Source organism: Rhopalosiphum maidis, chromosome 2, assembly GCF_003676215.2.
Source record: "Rhopalosiphum maidis isolate BTI-1 chromosome 2, ASM367621v3, whole genome shotgun sequence".
In the NCBI taxonomy this organism is placed as follows: Eukaryota; Metazoa; Arthropoda; class Insecta; order Hemiptera; family Aphididae; genus Rhopalosiphum; species Rhopalosiphum maidis.
The window spans coordinates 76,005,739-76,029,071 of NC_040878.1; the positions used below are offsets into that span (position 1 = coordinate 76,005,739).

General features: G+C 30.8%; 1 protein-coding gene across 1 annotated transcript in view; it reads right to left on the reverse strand.

Annotated features, from left to right (window-relative positions):
* Positions 1-534: 534 nt before the first annotated feature.
* LOC113554784 (DNA-directed RNA polymerases I, II, and III subunit RPABC3) overlaps positions 535-23,333 on the reverse strand; it is a 54,841-nt gene continuing 32,042 nt past the window's right edge. Inside the window, exons 3-4 of the mRNA XM_026958757.1 lie at positions 17,710-17,896; positions 535-764 (exon numbers count right to left, since the gene is read on the reverse strand). Coding sequence (XP_026814558.1) covers positions 647-764; positions 17,710-17,896 — 305 coding nt within the window. The 3' untranslated portion in view covers positions 535-646. The remainder of the gene's footprint in view (positions 765-17,709; positions 17,897-23,333) is intronic.

Consider the following 23,333-nt stretch of genomic DNA (forward strand, 5'->3'; position numbering starts at 1 on the left):
AATAATTGCCTACTATATTGAATACATATTGCATTGCAATAGCTCTGTGCTGACTTCAAGTGGTTTTGTTGGGGCACTATACCTATAAGCGCATAACTATATATACTATATTGACTCTGCATAGAGACAATAATGATTGAGTTTTTTATAATACTATGTAGAAAAATATTATATTTAATGTTCTGCGTGATATTCCAAAATATTTTATTGAAAGGTAAGCAGAAAAACTGGAATAAATAAGTGGCGATTGTGCTATTGTATAAAAAAGCATGCAACAAAATGAATTTCATATCAGTTATGGAAGATATCGGGGAATCAATTAACGGCACAATAGTTAGAGGGATTATTTGTAATCTATTATTAATTATACAACTGAATGTAATTAACATTCCTGACTTGACTTACTGCATGACATCAGCAGACATATTTAGATAGTAGGTATATTCATTATGAATACGATAAGGGTTCCGTCAACACATTTCAATAAAATGGTATTATTTAAAAAAAAAAAAAAAAAAACAAAACAAAACAAGAAATCAGACAAATTATTATAATATATATTTGCAATGTTTATAATTGTATAAAAATGTGTATAGTTTATCTTCAGAAAAATTATTTTAGCCCCCCTTCTTAACTGTAGATAACTTTAAAAAGCTAATTTTTTCATTAGCAGGTAAACGCATTGGTCCACTTCGAATCCGTGTAAATTGTTTGGATCGCCCAACAGTCGCATCAATAATCCTCCGAATGATACGTAGGCGGCACTAAAAAATAAAATTAAAAGAACATATTATAATATAATATAATACTTTCAAACGAATATAAATGTCGGGCAATAAAGTAATAAATTAATAAGAGGGGGGAAGGCGTTTATCGATATTTATATAGTTTCTCTTTTTATACAATCGTATACAGGATTACTCGCAGGTCGTTACGCGCGAGTTTCGTATTGTAATTAAATGGAGGAAATGCGAGAAACGATAATAATATTATACTACATTACTTTTTCGAACTCGATGGATAAAATATGTTGGCAATAAGAAGCAGAGCAATATCGCACATTGTACAAAAAACTTCAAATACAGAAAGTCCTACAGTAAAATGGAAGGTCCGGATATTCTAGTTTTTTATTTTTTACCTACATTTGTGCATTGGCTTTTGAGTGTCACTGTCATAATCCCTATATATTTATGTTTTTCACACAGTAACGAGAGGAGTGTGAAACAATCACTGCTACCGTCATCACGAGACATGTGTTGCGATAGAGTTATAAAACTGTATTCGTTTGGCCACGTTGCGCGTGAAAATAATACGTTTTTCTGTACAATAGCATGTTTTATTTTTCGTTTATACCACAGCGACTGTGACACAATAACTGTATTTTTCTGCGAGTTTCAAATCTAAATGAAAAATACTCTATTTTTTCCCCTTTTCATAAAAATAAACTCGCGTATTTTCATTAGAGTAAAATTTACATTTATATACTACCTACTCATTAATGAATAGTATATACATTGTATTTGTATACAAATTAGATACATAAAAGCAAACCTAAGTAATTAAGTCTATAGCAAATCACGAAGATGATTTTGACTGCGCGTAGTTAGGTTTTTTTTAACTATCGAAAGATTATTTGATGTCTACGTTAATTACATTTTAACTAAATAATATCATAAAATCCACGACGATTCCGTATTAAAGTAATACTATTTTCACCAAATGTTGTTATTGGTTAAATAAATAAAATTTATATTTTAAAAAGAAAACTATGAATCCCGGAAATATGCGATTTAATGTATATGAATATGTATATTATACTATATACTTAAAGCGTAGGTTATATAATATTGCCATAAATTGATTAATAATTTATAATATATTATAACATTATACCGGTCCTAAGGAGGGGACTATAATATAAAGTTGTTTTTTGTATGAATGTCAGATATAATGACATGTATTATGTGATAATAATGTGCGTACACCAAACGAAAGAAAATGGGCTAGATAAAAAAATGTATTTAATATACCAGAGATGTTTTATTTGAAGTGCCGTGGCCCTGAGTAGTGTTATTTTATTTATTTTTTAATTGCTCATAGTTCACTGCATATACACACGTGCAAAATAACCATCTAATAATCTGGGTTTAAAAACTGTTCACAGAGCTATACAACGACCGCATTCAACGTGTACGCATTTAATAATAATAATAAATAAATAATATGATTTAACATGACGCGCGTTAGCTGCAAAACAACCGATACAATTCGATAAAACATTTTATTGCGACACTTTTGTAGTCGTACGGATTCCCGTCTCAAACTCTGTAGCATGACTAGTACGTATATATTGTAGGTACTTTTACTAACTTACGCCCATCATAAAAGCACGTGAGTACGCGTGTATTACTTAAATACAATAATGTATTTTATAATATATTATTATCAAATTCCATAAAACTGTTTTTGATGTACTTTTTTTTTATGTTTTTAAATATTCTTTCACTGTTAGTTAATAATATAGTCGTAATACATTATATTATGTACACATCGATGAACGCCCCCCTTGGCCCCATTCATCATATTATATACGTATGCAACAACACACATGCACAATAATTTATAATCTAAACTTTGGTCTGTTGTATGTCAACTCAAGTAGGTACACCGAAGACCGCAAAGTTATTTTAAACACTAATAACCAATATTATAATATTGTATTTATATTGTAATTACATAATATAAAAATAACACATCATAATGATAACCTCTCGTTATATGTATTACAGTTCGTATTAAAGCGATCTGAACGATAATATATACACATAGTACAATATATAGTAATGAATAATGATGATTTTATATCAATAAGTGATTTTTATACACGGCTAATGTTTTTGTTATTATTAAATGTTAACTATTACTATAATATTATTTTTGTTATTCAATGCGATAAACTTCATCATGGTTGTCGTCATCGTTGGACATGGCCTGACGCCCAGTGGAATGTGCTTAGTGGCCGTGAGTATAATATCAAATATGTACACAACCAGCTAATCACACTGCCACAGTGCGAAAATCCGGCAAAAACACTCGCTGCTATGATGATAGAAAATGGATAAACACATAAATATACATAAATACGTAATTGATAATAATATACATACATTAACACATATATTATACGTGGTTATATATAATATGTATATATATACAAGGTGATTCGCATACTCCTTCCCTTTTGTTCTAAATTATTTGGTGGATCATTATTTTTTTTTGAAAATATTAATGCATTTAAATTGAAATTTCGAACAAAATTCTTGAAAAATATCTAATTTTTAAGTTATCAAACTTTATGTAAGAAGGATTATAATATTGTCATTATTCATAACCAATAGTCATTACCTACTCTATAATAATTGTTTTACCTGTTATTTCAAATTAATTTGATACATAATCAGTCTAGTATTTATTGTAATGGACAATTTTTACAAATCATAAAATTTTAATAAATTAATAATGACGCTTATAAATAATAACCTAACCTTAGTCTTTTAAGGACTATTTTTTTTTTAAATGAGTACTTATATTTTTTATACAAAATATGAATTATGTAATGATATAAATTTCTTTTCTTTTTTTCAAAAGTTGATATAAATAAATCGAAATTTAAGTTATTAAACTAAATTTAAAAGTAGATATATACAAAAACTCCAATAATCAAAAAATTGAATTGAAAGTTCGAGCTGGTTCCCCAATAGTTATTTAACAATAATACAATTTTACAGACGTAGTTATGAAAAATATTAGTATAAACGAATAAGAAAATGTATAGTGTTAGCTATTCTGACGAAGAAATAGATTATAATATTATAACATTGGCATAGAACAATATGGAAAAATAGGGGTTGGCGTGCTGGGTGAATCACCCTGTATAATAATACAGCGTGTGGTCTTATATATATTTATAGATATATACCTATACAATTATATAAATTATAATATTACAAATGCGGAAAGAATTAAAAATAAAAACATGTTTTGATAATCTTATCAATCGAAAATATAGTTGTAATTTGCATATTATTATAATTATGATAATATGTAATATAATAACGAGTATGTCGCACACCGGCCTAGATCGCGTGCGTTTTCTCTACCCCCACCCTATATTCATCGTTTATAATACTCGAATCCAAACTATATTATCCATTATATGAACCATGAGGTGTATATTCAATGCATATGTATATACTCAATCCACAATACAAGACAAAAGTATAAGGTACAACACACACACATGCGTATTATTACAACGTTTATATATTATAATATTATATCGATTGTGTACGGTTCACCGATGACGAACAGCAGTGTATTATATTATAGGAATAGGTAATTTTTGCATTATATTTATTATTTATGCGGCCCCAGAATTTTCATATTTAATATTTTTTTGTTTTTATTCCTCACCACGAATAGTATGCTGCGGAAATACTATAAATTGCGTAGGTATACGAGTATGTTAGGTGTTTATCTAGCGCTTGCATTGATAAAAAAAAAATGCGTTTCCTATGTGTAATATTATATATTATTACTATATACCTTATACCTAAATAGTACCTATACTACGTATTATATTAAGCGGTGCAGTGTGTTCGCTCTGTTGCCCTTCGGCGGCCTTGACATTTTTATATCATTATTTTGTACATCGCTCAAAACACGCTATGGACATAACCGCCGTACAACAATCGTCGTCGTAAGCTTTTATTGTTAAAGAGAACTTTGACGAGTAATAGTGGAGCATAGGGAGAAACTGAGAAAAATGGATTTATACGGCGACTGTCGGCCGTGCGCTATAATAAAGTTACTGACATGGTTACAAATTTTACGGCACTGTACGACAAAGATTTAAAAATTGTACTTATGCAGTACTTATATTGTTTTATAGAAAAACATTTAAAATTTCAGAAACTATTTGAAATTTTTGAAAAAACTGTATATTTTTCTAATGTTTATCACTGAGTTTTATCATTTATTGGTAGTTTTTTTTATTTCAACACAGAATATTTTTCAGAGTACTTTTATGTATATAACTATAGAATTATGGATGAGCAGTTTATGATTATTTTTGATTTGTGATATTAATTAAAAACTATTTAATAATTTAAAAAATTAAAAATATAAAAAAAAATTTCAAGACTGCTAATAGTTTTTGAAATAATGAGTGTTTTACGTTGAATGAATTTGTTAGATTAATGATTACGTTAAATCACCTGTGTATAAAAATATATTTTGATTGTCGTGCAAATCAAACTTATAATCGTATTACATCGAATGCATGATCTCGATGCACGTACTCTACATAATATACCATATACTCGTAGTATACCTATTACATATACATCGTCATTTTTCACGTTAGACGAATAATGGATAATATATTATTAAATAATGTATAGTATATATAAACGTAAGATAAACATAATATATATTATAGATATACTTATGATTGCAAGTTTGATTCGTGGCAACAGAGGTTGCTAATATTAGAATTACAAACCAGACATTGTCGATTTGTGAATAAAAAATAAAATTACCAACTATAATATAAGCGTAAATATACGTCATCTCATTAGATTGTTTATCATGTGTTAATGTTAAAGATTATAAAATATTACAATTTATAACAATATATATAACCACATAGGTAGGATCGATATCGTGTCACGTCAACCCACCCAATGTACTGTAATATTCCTGGTTAATATACGTCGTCGTCTTTGCACAACAATACGACATAATATAAGTATTCCGAGGGTATTGTTATTTATTATTAGATATACATTTTGTAAATGTATTTATATCATTATAAAATATACGTCATATATGTTATAAGTATACAGGGTGAGTACGCCAAACGTAATTAAGTTGGTTTGCTGCGAGAAACTTTCTGGTAGAAAATCAAATTTGACATTTAATAACAATTATAGGTCAGGAAAACCGAAAGTGTAGACGTTACTCGAATTCACACACACACACACACACACACATATATATAAATATATAATCAGAATTCTTTTCGCGAAAAATTTGGAGTTTCAATATTATAGACACGCATAGGTTTATTATTCTGAAATTTAAGTCGTAAATCAAATGTATTTAAGAAATACTTGCCGAGTTTGAAGAACTTTACTATTTTCGTACAATTATGTACATATAGTCGAACAGGGGTCGTACGCCAATCTGAACACAACCGCGAGTCGTACGATGGCGCGTGCGTGTGTGTGATATATACAATATAATATTATACCTAGTAGTAAATTACATGCAAAGACCTGAATTATAACGAACGTCGCGTGCGTTCATGCTATTCTCTTGTATAGGGTTATGCTGATGCGGTACTTGTAACCTGCAGGGGCGAGCATATATAAATCTATAATATGTACAGGGTGATTCCCTAGGTATACTCATCCCCTTTTTTCTTCAATATTACAGTTATTCTAAATCTGATTTTTGGAATTTTTAAACATATATAAAGACCATATTTTTAAATATTTGGATTTCTTATACTATTAAGGAGTATTTTGTGGTGATATAAACTGCTGCTTTCAAATGAAAATCCTCCTTTTATACTGTAAATATTATTAAATGGATAATTTTTCTGAAAATGTTAATGTACTCGTAACAATATTCAAATTTGAACGAGTAGTTTTTAAGTTATACTTTGTATACTAAAGATAACAGATTCGTGATGATTGATAATATATAGGTTTGGAAGATATGAGGATTATGGTGAATTGAAAATATTAGTAATTATTATTAATTTATCACTTTTTATACAATTTGTATAAATAGTCCAAGTATAATTAACACTAAATAAATAACATCTATTTTTTTTTTTGCAAAACAATTTTAAAGGACTTTTATAAACATTATGATGACTGAAAAACTATTGATTATAATTTTGAATTAGGTATACTGACATTTAAAAAAAAATTATCAACTAAATAATTTACAATATAAAACATTGCATAAGCTCATATTTTAAAAACAGAAGTTTGTACGACACAGGACACTCCTGTGGTATAAAAAATCTCAAGAATTTTAAAATTCGGTCTTTTAAAATTCCAAAAATTAGAATTTGAATAAATACATTACTAAGTGAAAAAATGGAAATTAACGTGCTTAACGAATCATTATGTATGTATAATTGTGTATTTGCGTATAAGGTAGGAGTGAAGAAACACCAAACATATTGTACATAAATAATAATTTGGGTATTATCGGACTCGATTAACATTAACAGCTGAATGCAATAATATTATCTACTGCTGCATTGATTTTCTGCAAATATCGTGAGTATACTACCGGGTATAGGCTCGATTTAACAGCGAATTAATAGCTCTGAGTGACGGATTGCGATTTGCTGGGCTCATGTCGGCTATGCCCATGTTTCATACAAGTCATATTGTATGATTGTTATATTATTATTATTATTCGATCGAAGAGTGAATCCGTCACCGGGACGACCTTTTGCTGCCGTCGTCGGTGGAATTTCAACAGACAACTACCATGATGTAGCCGCGCCAAAGGTTATAATATAGGTACCAGGAATATAAATGGGTAATATGGCCCGCACGACGACAATAATAATTATTATTATTATTGAAGCAGAGGTCGACCGACCTCTCCTACCCGTACACGACGTTAAATGATAATAAATTGTTCATTATATTAAAAACACACACACACGATGGTCGCCATTTAACAATTCGCCTCATTTTCGTACAGTATATTTTACGAACACGTAACAAAACGACGATGACCTGTCAACCGTTCAGCAGTTGCAGTAAATACCAATAATAAATTGTCATATTACATGAATTGAATTCCAAAAAAATTACCAACAAGAGATCCTATTAACCGTTCTCGATGTGTATTGTAAATGTGTATAGTTTTTTGGTTAGAGTGTTAGATACCTATATAATGCAACGTAATATACTACAATGTATATGAATATAAAATTTAATATACGTTATTAACGGACTTAATCACTTTCCGAATGAAAACGGTTGTAATTTATTATCATAATGATATATATTTACATTTAGTAGTAGAGGGGAAACAGTATAAAAAAAAACATGAAAATCCAGTTGATTTCATAATTACTAACTTTCCCAGAGATCAATAACATAATATCATAATATAATATGCAAACTAGAATAGTTTTATTCTGTAATTAAAATCTAGTTTCAAATATATATATAATAATAAAAAATTAAACAAACAAAAATATAATATTAACTGCAGTTAAACAGTTTACACGTGCACGCTTGCATGATATTACATAAATATTCTTATGTTAATTACTAATTTTTAAAAATGTTGTAAGAGGAAAAGTTAAAAAAAAAAACAATAAAAATACTAAAAATACTACAATGACAATAAACTTAACATTATAATATATATTATTATAATAATAAACAATTTTACGTGATACAAAAAAAAAGTTTACGTAACAGCAATTTAGTGGGACCAATTCCAAGAGTCGAACAAGAATATTTGTCGCCGTAGACTTATGTAATTGTCCAAAAATTATGTATATTATATTATACTTGTCATATAACGTGGTGTATTATAATATTTCATATAACGCAAGTTCGTTAACTTCTATTTGTATTATGTTTCGTCAATAATTACGCGTTTTCAGCGGTCGATTTAATGCATAGATATATGTAATGTAATGATATTATTATATTACTGCTGAATTATTATTTACTAAGTAACAATAATAACGTATAGTGCACTTAAAATGTAAGTAGGTACATAAACAATAATAGTAAGTGCTCAGTGCGCGCGTTGAACTCTTGGAACCGATAGGATTTAAAATACATAAATCGCATATTATAACGTCCCAACTTGCAGCCTAAGCATCTAACCGTCGTGGCTGAGAACAAACAATGCACAACAAATGCGTAAATAACAACACTTATTATTTATAATAATATATCAATTTTGTTTTACGGCTTGTATTAATCGTTATAACATAATAATATAGCACTTTGTTACGCGCGTGCGCGTTTAGCGTCGGCAACCCGCAGAAACTGCGCGCATGCATATCGTATATTATTACATAGGTCGGCGAGCAAAAAAAAAGTACATTACAGTGCAACACAAAACGACTGCGATATCGGAAAATTCGAAACGGTCGCGGGTCAGGTAAAACTCACTCATTTCATCTTAGCGCTCGGCAACCATTACGATGTAAAAGATAAAAAAACTAGTGGTCCGAAAACTATATGATATCATATAGAAAAATTGGTTTTTGGACCACTATTATTTTTTCGAAATCGGAACGATTGCCAAATGTCAAGATGAACTGGATGGTTTATACCCCGTTGTTTTATCCGTAGCAAATTGCAATAATATCGTGCTTCGGGCAGACGAAATGTGTACGACGGATCGCAACAAACATCTCGCGTGCAATACCTATAGTTTCATTTAGCAGTGGCTGATTAAAAATAGACCGACCCGGTTAGGTTAGAGCGTTGCGGATAAGGATGATGTGCACCGCTGTGGGCCAAATGCCGCGCGAAAAACGCGTATTATAACAATAATGGTTTACTAATGCCAAGTGTAATATCATAATGATACGACTATGTATTTTGCATATTACACGTACCTACAATAATATATTACACTCTCGACGTTCATCAAAACAACTATTCAACTACACGCGGCTGACACGATAAATAAATCACAATAAATTAACCGCATACAGATCGTGTTCGATTGTACCGGCGCAGACAATTCTAAGTAAGTACGCACGTCGGAAATGTAGTGAATCGCGATCATTGCGCAGACGCAATAAATAGAATAATAATAATAATAATAATAATTAGATTTGTAAAAAAAAAAAAAAAAAACAACAAAAATTTAAAACAGTAACTGCTTGAGGAAGACGTCGTCGTCGTCGTCGTCGTGTGGCAGTGGTGACGGCGGAGATACGATCCCAGTATAGCGTATAATAACGACGGACGGACAGTAGAAAAATGGGCGCCGAAGTGTCGTACCAGATAGTGCATTTACATGATTTGGGAACGGCAAAACCGTGTGTCCATGTCAAAAACACTTCTGGTACGGTCTTCGAGCACCCGTACGAAACGACGTGTGTACGTGGTGTGCGTGATGGCAGTGGTGTCCACTATAGCGGTCGAGTAATACTATGCTGAGTGAATAGTAAAAAAAAAAAGAACGACGATGACGGACACCGAACGCGGACGGCTTGTGCGACACGGGTGTAGTGAACGGCGAGAGAACACACGGACTGTGATGCGGCGGCACGCGAGCACGCGACGCGCCCGTAGGCACCGCACCGACTGTTCGGCGTTCGCGTAACGGCGCGCGTCGCCGCCGCCGCCGCCGGTCTCTGCCACGAACGACCGAAGAATGAAATGAACATGTACGCGGCCTGCGGCGGCGGTCACAGCGGAGCGGTGGTGGGCGCCAGCCAAAGCCTCGGCGTGGCGGTGCGGCGGCGGCGGGCGGACGGGCGCTACCGCTTGCCACACTACGACGTTGCACAATTGTGTGCTTGACGACCGCGCGCCTGCGCACATGTGTGTGCGTCCGTTCGAGTGTATTTTGGTGCGTGTGTACGCTTGCAACTGCGGCGGCGGCGGCGGCGGTGCATCGCGCGACTGTCACGGCGGGGAGGGGAACGGGGCAGAGTCCGGCCCAACACGCGCGTTGTATTCGTCGTAAGAAACTATATTCGCGCCCGATGTCCTCCTCGTCATTACACTGCATGCGAATCATACCCGCCGCAACACCACACCCACCCCGACCCATGCCTAGACGGGACCGAGGCTAAACCCGTTGTTACATTACATATTGTTCTCTCGGGTTTTTATTTTTTTTTTTTTGTGTACAATTATTTCCAACCCCCTTCGACTGGTTTCCCGGGATACCTCTAGTTATTATCTCTATTGTGATGTACAGTGAGAACATGGCGATTGATATAGGTCACACATGTGAGATTCACTCAAACAATAGAACACTATAACATTATGTTATCCGTTAAGTGTGTATATGAACCAAACAAAAATATCGACTAAGAACTGCTGCAATATCGAAAAGTTCAAGTCTATATCTGTCATACCCAAACCAAACCGAACATTTATTTATATTTTTAATAATCATAATCTTTAATCAATCGGTGCATGGTGTTGATGTTGGAGTCTCGCGTATAATATTTGCCGCACGCGATCACAATCAACCGTACACTATGGGCACCTAATTGATAATTAATTATATCGGCATTCGCGTTACTAATGAGGAGAGAACACCACGACGACAGCGACAGACGATAAATTGTTTTATGCTTGTAGACTTTTACGGAGTGTATAATATGGTATATATAGTATATAGCATATTATTATATTTTATATATTGGACCAGTGTTGAGTAATAAAATGTGTTGAAGAAGGTTTAAAAATCGATGACTGCATTGCGGTCCTCGCAATTAACCAGGATATATTAAATATTATTTAAAACATGACCGAGTATTTGATTATGTATAGCGTTTATTGATAATTTTAAATTGATATTTAAATAAAAATGATTTAAGCATGATTCACATCTGAATAACTGCGCATAAAAATAAATACATTTTATATTAAAACAGCCAGAAGCCAAAAAATAACAATTCACAACCAGACAACCAATTATTACTAATTTACATTTTTATTTCAATAATATTATTTAAAAATTTAAATATTGTTTAAATAAACTATACTATTTATTCATCAATAGGTACTATCAAACAACATTTACATGTTATTATAAGTAAAAAAAATAAAATAAATTAAAATAAATTTTCTGGTAATATTACAATAATATACGGTTGATTATTAATTCAAAAACAGTTTAGATCGTATATATTTCTATAAACTGGATCTGTTTAAATGGCCTCTAGATAATTGAATTGGCATGTACGTAATATAATTCTAATAGACTGTTTAAATTAGGTACAGTAAAATTTGCAACAACAAAGTTTGGCAACCGACATATATGTGCTATCAATAAACGTCCTAATCGAAACGGACGTGGCCCACTTGGCAAAGGGGTTTAAGTATGCAGTGGCGTATACACGATCGACCTACACTATTAAATTTATATTCACCTGTCTTTTATTTTATTTTATTCTTACGCACAATAGATTTTCTGACAAGCTAATGCGGTGGCAAAGGATAAAAAAACGAACGCGAGAGTGGAAGTGTGAGAGAGAAAGGGCACGGGAAGAAAAAATGAATGTACAAACTATATATATATATATGTTTGTGTGTGTGTGTGTGTGTGTGTGTATGTATAGATAAAAGGTTCAAAAAAAGTGTACGGTAGTCGTCCCGCGTCGTGGAGCGGGGTAGAAGGGATTGAAGAGAGAATACAACATTAAGTACTCGCCGCAATGCACCACTGACCCAGTTCTGCCGTGGGGTTTCGTGCCACGCGACTCTTGGCCTTTATAACTATTCTCTCTCTCTCTCTCTCTCTCTCATGCGGGTATTTTTATTATTACTCCACGGTATTGTAATATTTAAACACGTCATTTTTTCCCGAACATCCGTCAGACTCCAACATAAGTTTAATACTCTTTTAACCTTTTTTCTGTGTTGGAATGTGACGTGTATCAAAGGAAAGCCAACCCTAAGATACTCTTACTTCATGTCTTAAGTTTTATAATCTTTGTATTCAAATTAAAATTGACAACTTGCGAAACTGACTAACTGATATTAATCCGTCAAGGTCTATATTGATAGACTAGAGGGCGAGGCAGAGTGAGAAAAAAAACTACTTCCAACGCGAGCATTTATTGAGTAGTAGATAGTGGAACGATAAAATAATAAAGGAATGGTAATTTCCGGTACGACCCACACAACATTATTTTTACGCTGGATGTATACAGCAATGCCTCTGAATTGCCTACTCATTACGCCCTCAATAATATTGCGCAACGAAATATTTAATTTTTTACACTATTTTAGCCTCGCATGCGATTTTAAATATTTTAAATTATGTTATATATATTTTTAATAAGAAAACTATAGATATATATTTTTGTATAATCCAACAATTAGTTGAATAATAATTTTAATTTTATTATTAAATAACAAAAAAAATTAACCGAATAATCATAAGCATCAATTGATTAATCTAACCTAATTAATACAAAATAACTAATAAGTATTGATAAAAATATATATCTTCATTTTTTATAAATGCAAAAATGTATTAAAAAAATAGTAAAAAAATTATTATTGAGTGGATTAAATAAGTTAAGAGTAAGTATTATGATTTACATTTATAAAATATCATATTTAAGCGGTATATTATATTAGACTTCAACTGTATCTACGTATCTGTTACGTGTAATTAATGAATGTTACATAATTTGAAAAACAAATTGCACCAGAAGATAATATGATCAGTACACAAACCACAACCTTGACCGTACATATTTAATATCATTTGAACATGATTGAATGACCAATCAAAAGACCTTCACACAATCTAGTACTTAATTCGAGTAAACGTCAGTATAAACGAAGTAATATAAAAACAATTTATAAATGATTATTAATTATCATTGAATTATTATATAAAAATACCTATTAAAATAATTATTTTAAACATAAAGTATTATTTGTATTAAATATTTATTTAGCATAAAAAATTCTACATAATTTTCATTTAAAAATGAATTAATATATTTGATGTGAAAGAAAATTAACTAAATTTAAGGCGATAAAAAAATTACATATTATTTTATATGATAATAACATTTATGGTTTGAAATTATTCTAATTTGTTAAATACAAATTTCGTTCAATTCGTGTTTAAAAAGCACAAGAAAAAAATTAAAAAATTTATTAACAATATTTTATAAAAATTTAACAACCAGAATACAAAAGCATATTATAGAAACAATGGCAACAAATTTAAACTTAGATGAACTCTGCTATTTTAATTCAGGGGTATCTTCTTTGTTGGTTTACGGTACAGAACAATTTGTTTAACGCAATAAATTCAAAGCAATTTATTTATAATTAAATTACACGAGCCCTTGCACATTGTTATGTACGAGTATACACAGTTTATAAACAATTAATTTTAACACTGGAATTTACGCAACTGATTATACATATAAATTTCAAAGTTCGTTTTTTAAGATATAGACATTATTTAATTTATTTCTAACTAAACCTAAATATATTATATTTAATAATAAATTGAAAATATACGCGGGATACTGAAACTTGTATATTAAAAAGCGGTTAAAAGTATCGTAAAATGGATAATACCTTTTCTGATTACAAATACCTAGCCCTTAAATATGCATTCTTATATTACACACACACATATATATGTGTATATTAAATTTTTTCAGTTTATGTTTACTGTTATTGATTAAAATAATGAATACAAACCAACCTTATTAGTCATCAAGCATAGATTGTGCTGGCAAAAGAAAATCAACGGTATAAATATCACTGTTCAAGATGGAAATTAGTCAATCATCTAAAATAAGAGTAATTTAATTTATATAAGGTTTTTAATAACTACCCACTACCGTAGTCGTAATTTTTTACTGTATACATTATTTTAAATCATTTAAATTAAACATGAGCTATTACGGGTTGTTCGCACATGAATATTTATTAAAGAATCAAAGTAATAATTGATTAGTTGTAATTAACAAACAAAAAACATATATTGTAGGAAATTAATTTAAATTTTACAATTTGGATTTGATTCTCTGATAATGATTATCACAGTTTTTCTTAGTAGATACTAAGATAAAAATACGATAAGTCATAAATGAATTTAATAATTATAAGAAACAAATTTACTGTTTGTTGTTATAAAAAGCTTGTTATTTAAAAAAAAGAATATTTATTGTTTTAACCATGAATATTATTTTAATTATGCTTAGGTATTTAAAAATAATTATTTATTGCATCGATAAAAGTGATAGCATTATATTTTTAAATTAAACTTTTTTTTAAAACTTTTGTTGCTTGCGAGGGCCAACCATTTGTTATTTTTTTTCAAAAATAAATAATAATCATTTAAATCAAAAATATCTTCGTATTAAATTAACATAAACGTATGATTAAATTACAATAATTAGTCCATATCTTTTCATAAGCATTACACTTATTATTTTTTATAAAATACGCAGTATATTGATAGATTTATTGATTAGTGGTACTTAATATACGAATATAGCTGTATTATAGGTACTTTAATATATACAAATAATCTTATTTTATATATTATTTATAATTTGTATCACTTAAGACAAAAACGCTGCCCCGCACGATTCTATCTGTATACGTGCAAGTTGTAATTTTTAAGTACCTATACACCACAAGGAAATAAATCTGCAACGATCTGTACGTGATATGTAGGGAATATGAGTATATGACATATTATTATCATTAGTCGAAGTAACTCGAAACGCGCAGTATACGCGGGATGACAATATAATATTTTAGTGATTTCATATCACCATAGCGACCTACTAACAGCTCATGTAGGAACAATCCTATTTGGATTTTTAGATTTTATGTTTGTACACTATATATTGCCAACATGAATGGCGCTATATTGAATGGCAATAATCAAATATATAATATAATATAGTATAAATCATTATATAATAAAATATTAAATTATACGATTCCGGTTATAAATGTCCGAAACCACAAACAGGCAGATTATATATTATTTATAAAGAATATAAGTATATATATATATATAACAAATATCACAATATTAAAAATAAATTTGTCATTGAAAAGAAAAAAAATATTATTTTACTTTTTATACGAGCTTTAAAAAAAACATTAAAGTAAATGAAAAAAAAATAGAATAAAACAATAAAAGACAGTAAACGCTAAAAAAAGTAATTTATTTTCCTATTAGTAATACGATAGATTGATTTAATTTTTTCTGAAAATAATGTATTAATTATAATGATAATAAATATAATTTATAGTATTTAATATTTATACTATATTATTATTGTTATTAACTTTTGACTTTTTGAGTTAATATCACCTTATCACAAAATAGTAAAATCAATATATTCAACGTTCTACTCAGAATCTAAAATAATATTAAATAGTATTTAGATAGCTAGTTATATATTTACTTTAATATCTGATATCTAATTGAATCGTAATCGTTTATTATTTTCCGTCAAAATAAAAATACAATGTAATTTAAATCTACACCAAAAAATCGTTATATACCGTTCAGTTTATAATATATTATGCATTATTATAATAAGTTAAAAGTATACCTACTTATAGTATCTAGGTAGTAATAATTATCTCACCGCACAGAGCGAATAGAACTTGTCGCGTAAGAATTAAATGATTCGCACACCAGGGATAATCATAATAACGTAACAATACTGCAACCATACGTGCGGTTTTTTTCCATTAATTTCCGCAAGCCATAAAAGATAACCGACTTATAATGACAATATTTTAATTTATAATAATATTATCATTATATTTTTCCGAACCGACGACAGTGACAAATTGTATTTGGCTGTTCCCACAATTCCACGACGGTGTTATTTTTATTATTAATTACACGCATAACTTCAACTTATCAATACTATCATCACAAATTACGCGAGTAATAGACAATAAATAGTTTTGATCACATGGTATATGTTAAACTATATAATATTATAATATTGCTATTATTATGCATTAGTACAATAATTACTATTTATTATTAATAATCTACAGAGTTATGATTATTTATTATACAGATTGTTATTACGTTACAAGTCCATAGGCGTAAATAGTGTTTGAGACTTGAGAGAGGAGGGACTATACAACAGTCAGCAGTTAGCCCAACGCTATTTACGCCTACAAATTATAATACTTATATTAAAGTAACGTTTATCCAGTGGAGTGATGCGTCTGTAGATTTGTTCTGCGATGGAACTGAGATACCACCAGCTGTGTTCACTCTGATTTCATCGAATAATTATCGAAATAACATGACAAGTTAACACAGCGAGGTTCCCAGTCCCACACAACAGAATGGTCGCAGTTCTGTCTGGTAGCTGCAGCGACGGTGTAGTCCTCATATCGACTGCGTAATCTGTCGTCAATGTTTGGCGGTAACACGCGCTGTCTTTTACCCATAGATCGCGCTGCGTGTACCGTACTGACACATCTTTACGTAATATAAATTGAAAAAAAAACATGCGTACATGATAGGTACAAACAATTATTGCACACCACTATGGGACTAAACCAAAAATAGTCTACCGTGCGATGGTGGTGGCTGGTGGAGGGAATGCACGTCTTAGACAATGCAATATAGACGAATAACACTATTGTTTTTAATCGTCATGTTTATTGTGCACGACACAACGAATAGGTACATGAAGTATTTTGTTTTCATTGAAACAATAATGTGGGAAAAATCATGAATATTCTCACCACTACCACCAACAATCTCTTTTGGTTAACGTTGAAATCAAAATTTATGGCAGTTCCATAACACCCCACCCAACATAAGTTCGGTTGCTTATATTATCATTATCATATCGTATTATCGTTATAATATTACTATTCGACAAGACTACAAGAGTTAACCACACAATGTACTTACAGTTTGTTTTTGTGCGACTCCTTCACTTTATCGTCGCCCTCGATCCTATAAATCTTGCCGTACATGACGTATTCAAAACTGTCAGCCCGACAGCCGTTTTGATCCATTTCTATAGGGTTCCAGTCGCCAGCATCAGGCTGTCCGTCCTCGCGTAATGTAGTGGCTAACACTAGCCTGAATTTATCACCTATAACAGAAAAAAAAATTGCGTTTTCAACAGGTTTATTCCATCTAATCTATGCTTTTTCAGTATTTCGTTACGATCGTTTAATGTTTTTCGACTTCCGAGTTTCCTAAAGTCATAATATTTTAAGACTTATACTATCTATATTTACCAGCACTTTAGGAAACCGGTTGAATAGGAGAAAAAAATCCAAGACGTTAAAAACGAAACCGGTTAGATTTAATTTTTCTTTTCTTACTTTACCATATAAGCATATTCATATATGACCGATGGCCACCAGACCACATACGTAAATATGAGCTATAGGTAGAGAAAATAAATGTTTATACACCGTATGACCGCGAATGCAAGATTTTGAAATGTTAATAATTTTTGGGAATGCTTTAGTACGAGTATTTTTCTTTCCAAAAATAACTATATTATAATACATTAATACACAATTGATTCGTTGCGTTGCGTTGCAAATACCAACAGTACCTATAGGTATATATATATATATATATAGACTAATTATTATACAGTTATCTAGCCCACTACCCGGTGCATGTTTACAGTGAAATTCAATAAACTGTTAGAATTTAAGTATTTCATAACCTACCCTTTCTACTTTATTATTCATGATGATTTGAATAACTAGCAGAAAGAGAAAAATCAGTAAAATGAAATCGTAATTCAACACATACATATTAAACAAAATTGAGTCCATTAATTATAATATAAGTGTTTTATACGTATAATCTTATTTAATATTGTTATTTTTAAAATCATAATAATGTCGTTATAATCTCAGATTTTGAAACAACAGAATATTTTTTTTTGTTATAGAATATGATGATCATCGAATAATATATTAAATATATTATTCGTATATTAAAAATTACAACTAAGAATCAGATACTGAATATGCTGTATTATAAAATTATTATATTTATTTGATTATTATCAAATTTAGTGTGAAATTGTAAGTTTAGTTACATAATACATAGTCAAGATACATGTTTTATAAAATAAGAATTTTATATTTTATATTCTTATAAATAAAACAAGATTGATAAAATTATATAACTAGGTATAACGGATACATAGAATATCTTAAAATTATTTATACATGTTTATCATTGAAACGTGTATAAGTAGAATAAACAAATTGATGGAAGTCCGTTTTGTAGAAGAACCCGTTTCTACACATCATATGTATACACATTTCAGTTATTAGTCATTTTGACACTTGGAATCCTGATATCCACGTATATAAATATAGAATGGCTTATAGTATATACTATATATTATCTACTATAAAAATTTAATTTTTGAAAACCAGTTTTTTTAAATATCAGATGTTATTTTATATTAAAAATTAACTTTTAAATTTCAATTAATTACAGTTTATTGATCACAATAGTTAGAATAAATTTTAAATATTTTTAGTTTAATCGCTGATACAATTAAAAGTAAATTAAACGTATACCAATAAATTGATTTGACAAAAAAAGTATTTATAGGATTCTAATAAGCACATATGTGATTTATCTATAAAGCTTTATATAAATACTTAAATTAGGTTTGAATTTTTCCTCTAAGTATAAAAATAATATAAGTTTATAATATTATATTTTAATTAGTAGTATAATTTTGTCAACATCGATTAAAAATATAAAAACTAATCTGAACAATTAAAAGTTTATACAAGCAGATATTAATCATTATCAATACACGTTTTTTTTTTTAACTTTTCACAAATGACTCTTTTCTGAATTCTTTGTATTCACCAATCTAATAAAAGTATATATTTTGATCTCTATCACTTAAAGTTTAGAATATTCACTGTAGCATTCAGTTTTATTCATTCTTTTAAATTGGCATAATATACCCATAACTTTTTTATTAATCTCACTACCAATGAAATATTATGTATAATTTAAATTTGTTTTTATTGGTTGCTGACTATGTTGTATTTTATAATAGTTATTTATCATAGTTATTCGTGTATCTTAATTGACAAGTTTAAGTAAAAATAACAACACTTTACGATTAAGATATTAAGATTAGATGGTGTAATATGAACATTGAACAAGTCTACTAAGTACAATTTAATTACGAGAATTCCAATCAATATATTGATAGATATAAGAAAGCAAGCTATTATTTTCGCTAAATATTAAAAGTTTTTGTCTAAACGTGTTCAGAGGAGTAAACCTATTAATGAAAATTAGAATATACATTTTTTGACTAAGAATCTATGGCATATACATAATAGTTATTACATGTTCAAGTATTAGAAATAAAGCCTAAAAGTGCTTATTAAATAATAAATATTTCAGTAGGTATAATAAACTTTAAAACCACTTAAAAAATAAATTCATATATATTTATAATTCAGAGAGTCAAAAACTTTAGTGCTTTAAAATGAATTGTACCTATTGGTAAATATTATAAAAATTTATTCAGGATTAGATTTTGATTATAGTAAAGGGTTAATAAATGAAGGTCGACATAAAATATTTTATGTCAGTCTAGCTGAAATAATATGTAAGCATTGAATTTGTACTTATCACAAACGATATTCCATCAAAACAAAAAGTATAAGAAAAAACACTTCCATTTTATTTGTACACAATGATTTTATTAATAGAAAAATGTAATGTAATTTTATTTTGAATATTCTATCATTGTAATGACCTCGTGTAATATTGTTGTTTAACACGTTAAACTATTACTACGTAATAGTAATATCCAATAAATGAATAAAGATAAAACAATAATATATTATATGTACAGTTTATATGTACAAAATAATACACATAACAGTAATTGTATAGATGATATATTAAAGATGCTAAATATATAAATTATAAATTATTTTATTATTTTATTAAATTTAATAATTATTAACAAAACTAACCAAAAGCCATTGCCTAATTTACATACACGTATTTATATATAGGTAATATGCTTCTATATAATATTATATAAAATATAACCCTAGAGGCCTAGAACAATAATTACATCGTATGAAAACATTTTCATTTATAATATCAATAATTTTTCATTTAAATGTTTTTCATGAAAGTTGTTTATCTCAAGTTCTAAACTATATTATTATGATATAATATGTACTAATTGCGTTTTAAAAAATAAAATCAATACCAATGCATAGGTACAATCCACAAGAGCATACATAACTGTGAAAAAAAAATGTTTTCTAATTTTCGTTTTATTGTCAAATATAATATTATTACACTAAATTATAGTATACATAAAATATCTACTATAATATTATTGCAACATTTTAAATTTTACTTTTTATGCCTTACAATAGTTTTTAGCGTAAAATTATGTAATGTTTCTCCGTAAAATAGATTTTCAGCATACACACAGTAGTAAGTGATAAAATGATTTATTTTTTGCAAACTGTGTTTTTACCATTCTAATGTATAATATTATTCATAGGTACTGTTTTTATTTAAACGCTTCGCACGTGCTGTAGATGCGCCTCGTTATAAAAATTGTTACAATTGGACCAATTGTGTCACTATACAGACGATACCGAAGATTACTGCGAATACAAACTGCGCGTGGTAACAGTCGTGTCCGGGGTTTGAAGTTTGCGTATCATTAATCCCTCAGGTATAAAATTTGATTGGTTGACTGTCATTTGCGCATCGCGTGTTTCGACACACAACGAATAATGTATTAATAAATAATACGAGGCAATCTTAAGTTCAGAAAGATTTAGTTGTTTAAACATAATAATATACTAAAATATTTAACCAAGATGATTAAATCTCCGATTGTTTTAATAACATTATTATATTTTAATATTCATCTTATTGCCGAACGTCAGCAACTGCTCAAGGGCACGCGTATAATAATATTTCCGTTTTCCATATTATGGTGAATACTCAACGCGCCAGAGATGTTTTAAGTCCGCCCCAGTTTTTTTATTTTTTGCAGAACTCGATCCGCTGAACCCCATTCGCCACCCTCGCAACTCAAATTCTCGGCGACCGCCGCTGTGTGAAGGGGGACGGTTACCATGCGCGATCGTGTGCGCGCACGTCCTAGCGATTTTTTGTTGTTCATCATACAATATTTATTGAACACATAACAAAGAGAAAATTTACACATTACTCACGCCGAACTGCACACTGTACCTCTACGCAATATTGTATTTTAGTAGTGCGTGTGCGCGTGTATCTGTAAATGTGGCGGCGGCAGCAGGGACGACAGCGATGTCAAAGGTTCGAGCGCGCCCGCGCGGCGACCGAGCGAATGCGATTGGCGGCGGCAGCGGTGTGCGAGATGAAATATACGCGGAGCTGTTGGGAAGATAGAAGAGGGTGTGTGTGTGTGTGTGTGTGTGTGTGTGTGTGAGAGAAAGAGTGAGTCGAGAGGGGCAGATAGCGAGAGTGAGCGCGCGAGACGTCCCGCGCGTATACAACCTTGGCACTGAGAACCGCCCGTGCGCATCTAACCTTGGCATTGAAAACATCGACGGCGCGGCGGAGTAGGACTGGCGGGCGGAGAAGACTCGCTGAAATCGCGATGGAAACGTGGCGCCGCCGCGGACGACCGGCGGCATTAAGGACAGTGCGGAGCGCCTGGCGCGCGCGCGAACCGCGGAGGGAATTGCCGACAGTGCGGGAATGGGGTAACGGCGGCGTGCGGGCGACGGAGAGGCGGTCAGACGAGAGTGGAAGCGAAAAAACAAAAAAAACAGTCGGACCGGCGCGTCAGAGACCTGACACACTACGCCGGGTGTTGCGTCATTCCACCGGCGGAGAGAACGTGCGCGCGCGTTAACGGGCGGCGGACAGGCACAAAGGTCGGTGGCGGGGTGGACAGGCAAATCGATCCGATGGTTCATGTATGTATGTATGTGTGTGTATGTGTGTGTGTGCGTGTGTGTGTGGCACATCACCAGCTGACGGCGACGGCAACCTTGGATAATATTATTTTTCTTTCGAACACATCGTATTATAATAGTACGAGAGATAAAGTTCCCCTCCCAAATGACTTTTTCGTGGTTTTTTTTTTTATTCGGCTAGTCATGACTGCAGGTACAACGCGGTGATAATATTATTTTGTATTCCGAGAAGAAGCGCAAGTAGTACTGGTGGTAGTCTTTTGGATTGGCGGAATACAACAATACACGTATAATCAAATGTTTAAGAGGGCACTTCTTCTATATACATCGTTGTTATTTAGAGTTTTTGATGTTAAAGTCAATAAATATATATTTTTCTTCCCTTTCGCGAGACATACTAAAATATTATGTTTGGACGATATAAGAACATACCAACAGCTGCGCGGGAGTTTCGCGAAACGAACGACGAATTTTCATTAAATATTCGCATCGATACGACCGCGTGATTATAATATCGTGTCGCTTTTACGCCCCGCGGTATTATCCGAGACGAGCAGCACGTAACAAACTCAT